Source organism: Arachis duranensis, chromosome 4 (assembly GCF_000817695.3).
Source record: "Arachis duranensis cultivar V14167 chromosome 4, aradu.V14167.gnm2.J7QH, whole genome shotgun sequence".
Taxonomy (NCBI): domain Eukaryota; kingdom Viridiplantae; phylum Streptophyta; class Magnoliopsida; order Fabales; family Fabaceae; genus Arachis; species Arachis duranensis.
The window spans coordinates 111,917,382-111,930,830 of NC_029775.3; the positions used below are offsets into that span (position 1 = coordinate 111,917,382).

General features: G+C 31.6%; 3 protein-coding genes and 1 pseudogene across 3 annotated transcripts in view; 1 reads left to right on the forward strand and 3 right to left on the reverse strand.

The window, feature by feature from the left end:
• Positions 1-874: 874 nt before the first annotated feature.
• On the reverse strand, positions 875-2,820 carry LOC107485954 (thymidine kinase a-like; annotated as a pseudogene).
• LOC110272333 (uncharacterized) lies at positions 2,459-3,866 on the reverse strand. The gene is made up of 2 exons (XM_016106491.3): positions 3,811-3,866; positions 2,459-3,244 (listed from the first exon to the last, which is right to left on the reverse strand). The coding sequence occupies exon 2, from the start codon at positions 3,241-3,243 to the stop codon at positions 2,731-2,733; it is 513 nt and encodes a 170-aa protein (XP_015961977.3). The 5' UTR covers position 3,244; positions 3,811-3,866; the 3' UTR covers positions 2,459-2,730.
• Positions 3,867-5,503: 1,637 nt separating this feature from the next.
• On the reverse strand, positions 5,504-6,070 carry LOC107485912 (uncharacterized). Its single transcript, XM_016106444.1, has one exon. The coding sequence runs from the start codon at positions 6,068-6,070 to the stop codon at positions 5,504-5,506; it is 567 nt and encodes a 188-aa protein (XP_015961930.1).
• A 4,325-nt stretch (positions 6,071-10,395) lies between these two features.
• LOC107485956 (biotin carboxyl carrier protein of acetyl-CoA carboxylase, chloroplastic) overlaps positions 10,396-13,449 on the forward strand; it is a 4,292-nt gene continuing 1,238 nt past the window's right edge. Inside the window, exons 1-5 of the mRNA XM_016106496.3 lie at positions 10,396-10,671; positions 11,082-11,135; positions 11,377-11,531; positions 11,672-11,987; positions 12,080-12,151. Of these exons, the coding sequence (XP_015961982.1) occupies positions 10,519-10,671; positions 11,082-11,135; positions 11,377-11,531; positions 11,672-11,987; positions 12,080-12,151 (750 nt within the window). The 5' untranslated portion in view covers positions 10,396-10,518. The remainder of the gene's footprint in view (positions 10,672-11,081; positions 11,136-11,376; positions 11,532-11,671; positions 11,988-12,079; positions 12,152-13,449) is intronic.

The window sequence follows — 13,449 nt, forward strand, 5'->3', positions numbered from 1 at the left end:
AATCAAAATTCATAATTTTTATCGTGTCGTTTTACATCATATCCTGTTTATAGTGAAGCTGAAGATAACATTGTAGTTCATCCAATAACCGACTAAGGCCTAAATCGACTAAGAAAGGATACCCCATCATTACTAAGAATAATCCAACTAAGAAAAACATCCTGCCAGCACAGTTTCTTAAAAGAGTACCATTATCTATCATAATGGTCTAGGCCCTTATATATGCAAATCTGAATAGAAAATCAAAATGCTCTTGAAATTGAAGTTATTGGAAACTACACAAAAATCACAAGAAAAAGGACAGTAATTCCAACCATTTCTGTTATCATTTTGAATCACTTAAATTTGGCTTCATCTTAGGTCTCCAAGTCACTTATTCATGCTGCATTTGGCTACTCTTAAAGCTAAAGAAGGGTGGTCCATTTTCGCAATTCACATTCAATCTGATTACTCTTGGTCTTTTCCTCCGTGGCTAGTTTAGTCTTGCAAAAAAGCTGCTTTTTAGTCTTACTCTTTTTGCTCTAGCTCTAGTCATGGACCATTTACACCTTATAGTTATTTAGTATCGAATTCTCATCGGGAAGAACCTCCAGTTTGAAAACGAAGAATATGAAAGGTAATTTGCAAAATAAAATGACAGATGCTACGTAATTTACAAAATAGAATTGTATGTTGACAATTTTGGCTAAAGTAAACAGATGCTTTTACAAAAGGTTAACGTCCAAAAAGAAAAAACGTCTAAATACCAAAATTTCATGTCATAGGATAAGCAATACTTCTTTCATTGAAATATGATAACACAACAATAATTAAAAACCACTATGAATACCAGTATATTTATAACTATATCTATATACAACTACATAGACCCTATGACAACCAAAATTCCAAGATAACTTGTTGAATTAACCAATAGCAGTAGACAATATGCTCCAAAAATCATTTTAGGGAAAGTTTTAAGTATCTCCACACTAAAACCTTGTGGCTACATCAAGAAGTGAATCATTGTTGCGTTTGACAGATTCCAACACATTCTTTGAAGTTTCAGTGACAACTTCACTGTTAATATAGTGATATCGGCACACTGGCATGTAGACATCAGAACCAGCAATCAGTTCAGTTTGTGTCTCTTGTGTCTTCCTGAGAGTGAAGAAAGCACGCTTGCAGCATAATTCAGTATCAGCAAGCGGTATTATGTGAAGCACAGAACCAAAGCTTTTCCTAAAGAACATAGATAGCAGAAAAAAAGTTTGAAAAGCATCTAGATTGGTAACATTTCCAGCGCAGTAAAACAAATGTATTGAACACAACAACGATTAGCATATCTGCATAAAGTACCTCAAGTAATCACCATCCAGGCCAGCAACAATCACAATTTTACCATCTTCATCAGCAGCCTTGCAGCAGAACTCATCTATACCAATCACATCCAACTGCATCCAAAATACTACTAACATTCAGCCAACATTACATCTAGCTAAGGGTATCGCTTTACTCCTCTATAAGAGAACTAAATTACTATATCAACTATGCAACTATAGCACCACAAATTCAAATAAGCAATAGTCAACCGTAACATAATGAAATATCGAGACTACCTTTCGATAAGCATCATGACCATATTTTTCATTCATGTGTCACAACCGAGTCAATGGCATATCTTGTATCCTTGCTTGATTTTAACATAGCCAAGTTTCTTCACAACATAAAGAGGAATTAGCCCCCAGCAGAAGATTCTACAAATCACTATCAGATCACAGTTTTTCAGTTTAAAGAGTACTACTCTTTATTTTATTATTCGTTCCAAGAGAAAGAAATTACGTGGTGAAGCATGTATAGTCAGCAGTAACTGAAAAGGAAGGGATTCCCCACCAAAACACCAAAGTTTCATTGTGATAGCCATTGATACCACTTCAGAGGCGGGGGTAACAGAATTCCCACTTCATAAACACATTGTATGAAAGAAACAAATGGTGCTGACCAGTTTTTGGAAAGCCTTGTGGGAATTCTTTCACATCGAAAAGCCCATCCCCAAATTCGTATGCTAAATCACAAGGCTGCTCAGTTGGCATAACTTCCTTAAAGTCTCTCAGTGCAAAATACAAAGGAGCGGCAAACGGTGCCAAAATTGATCCACCTGGGTGGTTGTGAAATAGTAAGCACAATCAAGTGTAACCTTGTAACCATGATGCACCCACAACCCATGGCCATAAGGGCCACCCCCAAAGAACAAAATAATAAAAAGAGGTCGATCAACTCAAATGCATTCCTCAAATATCCTTCATTAAACCACAATGTCATCAACATATTTAAAGGAAGACTAACATTTGAAACTTCATATGTAATGTAACTAATTACTGATGAAATGAATGACATTGATATGTTACAAGCGCATTTGAAGATTTATACGTTTGTTGTTCCAAATTTCACTTACATGATATATATTAGTTAAAGCCGTGAATTATTCAACTAATTATTTGCATATTGCAAGGCTGAAGCTCTAATAAATGCACGAGTTAAAGGGATACCGTACAAAATTAAGTAGGGTCATAGAAACGATGACCTAACACATTGTTGGTCTCTAACACAAACTAAACATGTTATATCATGAATCACGAATCTGTGACACATACCCACTGTATCTGTGACACATTCATGCATAAACTCCTAATTTTCACTTATTTCTATATATCACTATCATTGGACATACTCTGCACAAAAGCATTGGCCTCAATTGTCTGGAGCTCCCAGGGCAGCAACATTCTCTGCAGTAGTACCCTCATCCATTGGACACCAAGCAAGTACTTGGAATCCGTGAAAAAGTGTCACACAAGGAATCCTCCCCGCTTCAGGGAATTGCCTCGAAAAATCAGGATATTCCGATACATTCATAGCAAGAAACTGAACTTGACCAATCAGATTCCTTGTTTCAGTCATGAGGGAGTAATCCCTGGCCTCAAGAGGATACCTTTTGAGTAACAAAAGGAAGCGAGAATGGTTCATCATTTGATTTGCAACATCAGGACTGCATCCCAATTCTCCAAGTTGATTCTGCTCCTCCTCTTCAAGGACATTCTCCTCTTCTGTCCTTGGTCTTTTGTTATTGTTATCTGGAGATTCCACTTGGAATCCCTTGTCCTCCTTCTCCTTTTCTTCTTCTGAGGAGTCATCAGGAGACTTCCTTTTGGTGCCGCTCAGAGCCTTATTTCCCAGACCTAGGACATCGTCATCGCTGTGAGCCATCCTAGAACAAAACCAGAACTCTTCAAAATCAACAAACATCCAACCCAAAATTTACACATAAAAGATATTTTCGTTCTAAATCTAGATCCAACTTTATAAATATGAACCAAAAACATTAGAAAATTAAAAATTCATCTAATAATCTTTCTTTCCTTAAAAACAAGGCACACATAATACTGAACTTTAACTAGTGTGAAACCCTAGCCTATAACGTGAAACCGAATTTTCCAAAACTAGAACTACACAATAGAAAAAAAACGAATTAGAATTCAGGATTCAGCTGTTGCAATTGTAAATAATGTGATAATGATTTGAAGGAGAACGTAAATCACAAAGAAAATCTAAATCCAGAGCACTAAAAACGTAATGATTGATCGAATTGCAAACATCATTTACTCAAAAGATATATCACAGAAGAGAAGAAACTAAATAGCAACGATAAATTGAATTTTCTTTTTCTCCGCTGATGGATTTGCGTGATTATACTTGTAGAACAGTGAGAGCAATGAAGAAAAGTAAAAATTACGGTTTAATTGAATTTGCGAAGATGGAAGAAGAGAAACTTACGAAAGAAACAAGGATCGAGAAGAATTTCGCGCGATTGTGTGCAAATTCAAATTTGAGTGTAATCTTAAGTGTAAATTATATATGCGCGTGTGTTTAAATTTAAGTGTAATCCTGTTAGATGAAACGAGATAAAAGCCCATAAAGGCCCAATCAATCCTATATGAGAGAATGCTTTTCACTTTTTATGTTAAATCATATAATATAAAGTTATATTTACGCACTATTAATACAATATTTATAATTTCTACTAATAAAGAATGGATGCAACACAAAAATATTAAACATAATAAACTCAGGTTTACCGTGAACCCTATCATTCTTTTGTTTAATTAAGTAGTATTACTATAGGAGTTAACAAATTTTTCGGTCTATGTGCTAAATTAAGTTTAAGCTTTATAGTTTATACCACCTTTTTTTTATATTGTTAAACTTTTAGAAACCTAAACTTTATTACTTTATACCACTAACTAGCTAGTAATTATTTGTACTTTGTAGGCTGTTAAACTAGAAAAAATATATATAGAAAAAAAAAAGACACTAACAAGTGTTTTTTAAACAACAAAAAAATTATAAGAATAATAGTTTCAATAATCATTTTAAGGACTAATCTATATCGTATTATGAGAGTAAAATAATAAGATATTAAAGATTAAAAAATAATGATAAAGATATTTGTAAATAAGTACTTAAAAATAATAAAAAAATTGCTATTTTTAAACGTGTGGTTACGTATTTTGGATTTGAATTTTGAAAATTGAAAATTTGGGATGAATGATAACTGTTTGGAATTATCCATTTACTAGTGTTAAACCCGTGCGATGCACGGGCTTATATTTAAATTTGATAAATTAAATTAAAAATAATATTTTATAATCATATATTTTTTAAATTTAGTATAACACTATCATCATCGTTATATAATAAACGTGTTAAATATGTTATTTTATCTTTATTCAAAGTAAAATATGAATAGAAGAGTTCGAAGTTTATAATATTCTTGAACCATAAGGAGGGAGATAAAAAAAAAGAACATATATAACTATAATAATAGCATGTTAATTTTACCCTAAATTTTATATCAAAAAGCTAATAAAAATTTATCAACAACCTAATATCTTACTAACTTCATTAGAAAATCATTAGATGTTGTGCTCCTTGTTACACATTTCATTTCAAATTTGAAAAAAGAGTTATAGATAAATTAGTTATATCTATAGTAAAGATTTGTACAAAAGTGTAAATCATAACATGCTATTAAAATGAAAATAATATTATTCTTACCTAAATATTATTAAAAACCTCTTTGAACACGACATTTGTTGTTGATGACTTTGGATTGCCGTCTTCGTTTAGAATTAAAACCCTGAGACCACTGCGACTCTTAACTCTTGACAAAGCAACATAAAGTTGTCCATAGATGAACATTGATTTTGGCAAATAAAGCCGTACATGTGATAATGATTGATCCTGACTCATGTTAATGGTCATTGCAAAGCATACTGTTAATGAAAATTGTCTAGCGACTCCTGGCTTCAAAGTCAACTTGTGATTGAGTAGTCCCGAACATTTGATGTCATTTAGAAACTCTGATGTGAACCAATCTTGTTTTACATCTTCATTCTCATCAGCTTGACATGTTGTGTCAGAGCTCAAATACTCCTTTTCCATCCCTGAAAAGATTGTCAAGACAAAATCATTTACCTTCTCGACACTTGCGAATTGCTCTACTCTGAAAATATATGTAATCTGACATGTTTTGCAACAAATTTGGATATGCAAAGTCTACCAAATGAGAGAGAGGATCATCAGTAGTTGTAATCAATAAATCATCTGGAATTTCAATTTCTGATTCATCACCAACAACAGAACCAATATTTCCATTTCCAACATCAAGTATCCAATTAGCAAATATCTTCATTTCACCTTCATCTTGATCCAAAGAAGACATTAGAAGCCTCATATTCGTATGCAGTTTCAGAACCTTACAAAATGACCAAAACTGGGATGAGTTAATAGCGGATGCTAATATATCGTGTCTACTTCCTTTCGGAATCACCGGAAGTATCTGTCTGAAATCACTTCCTAGAACAACAATCTTACCACCAAATGGTTTATGTGTCTTATGTTGATCGGTAACTGACATAAGATTCCTGAGCGTCCGATCAAGTGCTTCAAAACGGCAGTTGTACCTTTCCTCGCATACAACATATTGAGAACTCAAAATTGGATCCTGTTTTGGACTTCTCTGATCTCTCCTCATACCATATCATGGCGTCGCAATGCCGACAAAAAATTCTGGGTCATCAATATCTATCACATCTAATAATCACCAAGATAATAAATTGTTTTAGTTATATCTGCAACAAATAATTTATATAAAAATATACCTTTCTTTCACCATGTTAAGTATAAAAATAATATTTATAAAAGATTACCAAAGAATGCAATTTATAGATTAAAAAGATGAGATCATATAATACAATTTCATTGTGCCAACCTCAAGATTTAAGTTTTACAATAAATCAATGTTCAAATACAAAAATTATAATATATAACCATATCTTAGTTTGAATTTTAAAACTTGAACACTAAACGATAATTTTTTGTTTATAAAAAGCATAACAATAGTAAATAATAAAGTGCTGATATTGCTACCTCTTAAATTACCTGTATTCTCAGCAACATCGAATATGGCTGGGTATTAAATTTGCACAGAATCATCTAAAATAGTCGTATTTTCAATAATATTCTCAACTTCTTGAAAACTTTTTGAAAGATTTATAGTCAATTCCTTCAAAAATGTTTCTCTTTGTATCAGGTGTCTTTTTTTTAGCTATGCACACTTCTTCTAATTCTTTAGTATCTAAATTTGAATTAAATGTACCTGCTCCTGTAATCATTAGAGATAATACATCAAACATTTTATATTATAAAAAAAGAAAAATAAATATATGTTAAATGTTTGAATCAGCTAAATTATGAATATATATTATGAAGGTAGTATTAAAGATAAAAAAAATAAAATTTTAGCTTTGTGATAATTACAATCTATCATGTTTATCTTACCATGTCTCTTTTGAAGTAGCATAGTCTTCCTGTTCAGTCTTACATCCCTTTGCAATCTAATTCGATTTGTGTACTCCAATGAATCTATAATAATTATTTAGCATATACCAATGATTATTTTTAATAGACCAATTAAAAAGTTAAATGTTTGGTCTTTAAATAATAAAAACATATTAACATAGTAACTGGTAGATATTATTTGATGTTTGTTGAAGATGTTGTTGACTTGTCTGATGACATGAACTATCATATGCTTCATGTGTGATATCCGAATTACTAATATCACTAATATTGGAACATCATTTTTTTTATATACAGAATGTAGATTAGTAATTGGAGACCTTGATCAATGTGGTGTTGGGTTATTACCAATAACACCGGTGTAGTCAACATCCTAAAATTATAATTAATTATTATTTATAAATTAGATACTACTAATGACCAAGAAAGCAAAAAATAAATTAATTTTTAATAGAAGTACACTTATATATACTCACAATTTGAATAGGGTGAGTCTCTTTGAATTTATTTATGAGATCCACATTATTAGTCATCTTCTTAACTTTATAAGAAGGTGAAAAATATGAAATATCATATATTTGAACTTCAACGATGAAGAGAAAGATCTTATCAATTAGGTTGAGTAAAAGTGTAGGTGTATCCGATAGATCTCCTTTCTGCAGGGTATTACATAATATATTAATAATAAATAATATAAAAAGTACCAATAAAAATATCTTCACTAATGCTTTTAGAAATAAATATTGGTTAGATCTTACCAATAGGAGTGGATCAAGTATCTCTACACAGCTCTTTCCCAAAACTTGTTTTACCTCTTTGTCAAAGACTACATAACATGCACGTTAGAACCATCAATGACACCAAGCTTTATTCGATACCTGCTTAAAAAAGAAAATAACATAAAAAAAAGTTAAATATAGACTTATTCAATATCTAATCAAATGTACATAGACTTTAATTTAAAAAAATAAATAAATAACCTTGGAGTCATGGATAAAAGGATATTAGTAGAAAACTCGTGTCTTCATCGAGCCAAACCATCTCAATTGAGTATGGCAATGGAGAATTTCCGTAATTTGATAGTGTCCATAACTGTATCACTCGTATACGTACACACAAATTGTCGATTGTAGGATTGATGTACTTTAAATTGTGGTGCTTTACATCTCTCATAATTTATCCTTTTATAGTTGCATCATAACTAAATTTTTTTAAATTTGGTTGACTTTAATTTAAAATTTAAAAAACAACAACCTAAGTAAAACAACCCAAACAAATAAAACAATTTAAAATTTAAAAAATAACCACCTAAGTAAAACAACCCAAACTTAAAATTTGAAAATAACAACCTAAGCAAATAATAATTTATAATTTATAAATATAAATCTAAAAATTTCTAATGACGACACGTAAGCAAATAAACTCCCAGACTCAACGTATGAGCGCCACGTCAGCAAATGAGCTCCCCATTTGTATTACTATAAAGATAAAGATTAAATTTTTTTCTAAAATAATAAACTTACCAACTAAATTGGTACAATCATACCCAGGAGCATTGAGAGTGTCAAAACTCACAAACTTAAATCCATATCGTGGGATTGACGATTCTGGAAGTCTGTGCACATCAGTACGTTGGTTTAAATTAACCACATACTCATGATGTGTAGTCTTAAAGTAACCCTTGTTGAGTCCAAACACCAAAATATCTTATTTGGTAAGATATTCCTTCCTCCAGCAAATTAACGAATTGAGACACAAAAACCCTCTTAACTGAGGCGTGTATTTTTTCTCCCTAGAATTAATGAACAAAAATAAAAAAAATGATTAAATGGGAATAAACAAATAAATTTAAAATATAAAATAGATAAATATTAGTAGAAAACTTACGTCTTCATCGAGCCAAACCATCTCAATTGAGTATGGCAATGGAGAATTTCCGTAACTTGGTAGTGTCCATAACCGTATCACTCGTATACGTACACACAAATTGTCGATTGTAGAATTGATGTCAGCAATTTTGTGAATATCAGCCATTGGAATAAGTAGGGAGATTTTGGATATATGTAAAGAAAGGGATTGATGTACTTTAAATTGTGGTGCTTTACATCTCTCATAATTTATACTTTTATAGTTGCATCATAACTAAATTTTCTTAAATTTAGTTGACTTTAATTTAAAATTTAAAAAATAACAAACTGAGTAAAACAACCTAAACTTTAAAATTTGAAAATAACAACCTAAACAAACAATAATTTAAAAACTCTAAACTAACGTGAATCAACCGAAGTATAATTAACATGTAAATTTTTTTTAAAACTCTAAATTTTTTTAAAAGAATTTATGTAGCTGCAATTTAAAAAAAAATCAACAAATTTTTTTAAAAAATAGTGTTAAAATATAAAAAAGAACAATCTAAATAAAATTAAAAAAAATAACAACTTAAATAAAATAATTTGAAATTTAAAAAATAACAACCTAAGTAAAATAACCCAAACAAATAAAACAATTTAAAATTAAAAAAATAACAACTTAAGTAAAACAACCCAAACTTAAAATTTGAAAATAACAACCTAGGCAAATAATAATTTATAATTTATAATTTATAAATACAATTCTAAAAATTTCTAGTGACGACACGTAAACAAATAAGCTCACAGACTCAATGTATGAACGCCACGTCAGCATATAGACTCCCCATTTGTATTACTATAAAGATAAAGATTGTCACGTGACACTCACATCTAACATGTCAGTTGGCTACTGTTTCGCAATTAGTTGGAGAGAATAATTTAATCAATTACTTTGATGGTTAGAGTCTAATATGATATTTTAAAATTATCAAATGCACTTTATTCTTCAAATAAAAATTTATTTGAAAGTCATTAAATTATTAAAAAAATTAATTTTTTGGTGTGACAAATTTTTAATAATAAAAATAATAATAAAAATAATAAATATTTTTTAAAAAATTATATTTATGTCTTTAAAAAACTCAATCAAACAAATCCTAAATAGTGATTGGCGAAAATGAATATTCACTAAAAAATATCTTTACTTTAACGAAGTATTAATGATTCAATTACTAGCTTAGAAAAAAGTCAAAAACTTTACAACAGTAGCCAGGAGGATGCCTAACAACATGGCAACATTAATCACCTTACTCATCATCAATGACAACGATCAATGCTTTGGTCATAGGCAAAAATAGGATTTAGCTACTATATGTGGTCTAAGAACACAATTTAAAGTTTTTAGAAATAAAGAATTTTAAATAATTTGTTTTAATAAATATAAAATAAATATATTAAAAAATTAAATTTTATATCATTTTTTATAAAAAAAATTTAATTGATAACTTTATTATGTGTCTCAAAGCACATGTTAACTAAACCCTAAATATTTTTTAAAGTAAAATATAAAAAAATAAAAATCAAAACTAAAATAATTAATTAATTAAAAAAAAAACACATATACACACGAAGAAAAGAAGAACAAATGGAATAGTGCACGTGGAGAGAGAAGCAGAGGAAGAAAAGGAACATTGCTGTTTTGTGTTGCTGAATTGAATGCTAACCTCTAAACTTGACACTCCACTCACTCATCCCTTTCATCAACACAACAATGGCATCTTCTTTCGCTTCAACTGCTTCTTCCGCATCTTCTTCGCTTCCCACTCCCTCAAAACCCAAACCCAAAATCAATCATTTCCGCTTCTCTCACTCCAACCTCTCTTTCCGTCTCTCTCCTAAACCCAACCTTCCTTTCCTCACCAAGGTACCTTCTTTTCTCCATTTTTTCATTCTCGCTCTTATCAATGCACTAACCCATATCCAAATTCGCTTCCTTTTTCACTTTTCCCTTTTAGGGTTTTGCTTAATGTACCACTTATTCCCCTAACTAGCACACTTATTTACTTAGCTAATTTTGGGAATTTGGCACTTGTAGATTTTATATCTTGCATAATTCATGTGCTCTATGATTGGGGAGAAAAGAAATTAGCTTAATAATTTGTTTCATTTGGTAATGATTAGTGTAAGGTTTGAGTAATTAGGCACTAATTTTGTCCTGATATGCTGTGAAGGAATTGAATTGATGTGAAGAATTTTTCTGCAAGCATTTTACTGTATAAGATTTTCATGATATGATATGACATTATATGTTTGTATATATCTGTGTATGTATAGGGATCCCCACCATGTCAAATTGTATGCCCAAGGGTGAAGGCACAATTGGATGAGGTACCATAACACTCCCTTTGTTCCTATGAAGTTTTTCTTGGTTTTGGTTGGGTAATGTGTTCCATGATTAAAAAAAAAAATGCATCAATTACCAAAAAGGCGATTATACTTGTCGATTGTTGAATGAAGTGAATGATACATAATCTGATAGCCATTTCATGCCTATGAGTTTCTTCCTCTTTCCATGTTTGTTTTCCATTTTCAATTATTTTTAATGCTCCTTTTTTGCATCTGGAACAAGGTTTCTCTTGATGGTTCCTCAAATGCTGTCGCTCCTACAACAGCCAATTCAGAGGCCGAAGCGACTGCCAAACCTTCGAGTGGAACATCGTCTGGAGTCTTGGCTTCTCAAGAATCTATCTCTCAGTTTATTACTCAAGTTGCAAGCCTTGTCAAGTAACCAACCAGATCTCTTTCTTTTACTAGTAATTACTAATTAGTGAATAAGCTTCCAACGATTCTAAGTTTCATGTAATAAACTAAGTGGTGATGATGATAATAATAATAATAATCAATTGCTCAATTTTCTTCTGCAGACTTGTTGATTCAAGAGACATTGTAGAGTTGCAGTTGAAGCAGCATGACTGTGAAGTAATGATCAGGAAGAGGGAGGCTATGCCTCAACCACAGCCTCCTGCTCAGCCTGCCATGTACTATCCACCCCCATCACTTGCAGCGCCACCTGCTGCTCCAGCATCTTCTCCAGCACCTGCCCCAACTCCTGCTACCCGTGCAGCATCAGCTTCTCCACCTGCTGCAAAGTCAACTAAATCATCACTTCCGCCTCTTAAATGTCCTATGGCAGGGACATTTTACCGCAGTCCTGGTCCTGGTGAACCTCCATTTGTGAAGGTAGACCTTCCTTAAAAATTATTTATTTATTTTTTGTCATCCTTTTTTGTCCCCTTTTGTTCCCCCCTTACATGTAAGGACTCTTTATTTAGGTTGGAGACAAAGTAAAGAAGGGCCAAGTGTTGTGCATCATCGAGGCGATGAAATTGATGAATGAAATAGAAGTAAGTTCATACATATGTTTTTGCAAAATTTGATTAAAAGTGTGTTCCATGCATTATGCCTTCAGAATATGAAGTTATTGGGCATGCATGCAATGCTTCTCAAGTCTTATCATCTCTGTTTGCATCCTCATAGTTTTGATTTTTAATATGGTGCTTCTAGTTCTTTTCCTGCCACATAAGAATAGTGTCCCCCCTCCCCCCTTTTATGGGTTTACAAGATTTGTTTTACTTTAGGTAATTATAATTTTCCTTTTCTCCCTGCATGTTTGATAATTTTAATAATTTTTGGTACGGCTTTGTATCTCTGATCATTTGTTTATTTTGTGATATGATAAAACATTCTTTGGTATAAGAAAAAAATTGAGATTAAGTTTGCAAAGCAAATCTTCTGAAAATTCTCAATTATTGGGTATCAACTGATGAAGCAATGAAATGCTTAATGAAGTCCCTAGCACATATCTAATGCATTTTGACCTTTTGAGCCAATGGATATGGAAAATAGTGATTAAGTCCTGATAGCCAATGTCCTTCCTTATCATCCTCTATACTAGCTAGAATTTTAGATCACATCATGAACAGGTTGATGATCAGTAGGAATTGTAGGTTGAATGATTAAGGATGGTAGACCTAGCAAAAGATGATTCCATATAAGAAGAATATCATTGGAATTGAAGCAGATATATAAAGGAGTACAGTAAGGTGTAATTCCAAGATAGAACAAAAACTTAAACTAAAGCAATACAAGAAGACAGAGTTAGGCTTATGAAGATCTGACAATTAATTATGTCACACACGTAACTAGAAACATCCATTGTGATTGTCTCATGCTTCAGTAGGTATACCTTGCTCTACATGGTACCAAGATTTCAGTTTTTGATAGAATTCAATGGTGTTTGGTTGCACATATAGATAGATCATTTGCTATTGTTTGGTATCTTCTTTTTGTCCTTTTTCTATTGAAAGAGAAACCATTCAGTGTGTAGCACTGTCAATGGTTACTAATTATTGATTAATTCTCTGAAGTGAGTGCCTTGGAAAACTACTTGCAAGTTGCTTTCTAATACTCAAATCCCACCATGAATAGTATATCACTTGACTTATTTATGCGGTGCATGTTGAAGGTTGAGATTTAAGGTTCTCAATTTGCTAAGCGGTCTTCATTCCTCTCTATCGACTTTAAAATATGATTAAAGTGTGATGCCTTTTCCCATGAAAGATATACTTTTCGGAAAGAAGATGATGTCAACATAAATAAGGAAAGGGGGAGTATGTGGGTTGATCTTCTGCACTTTAGCATC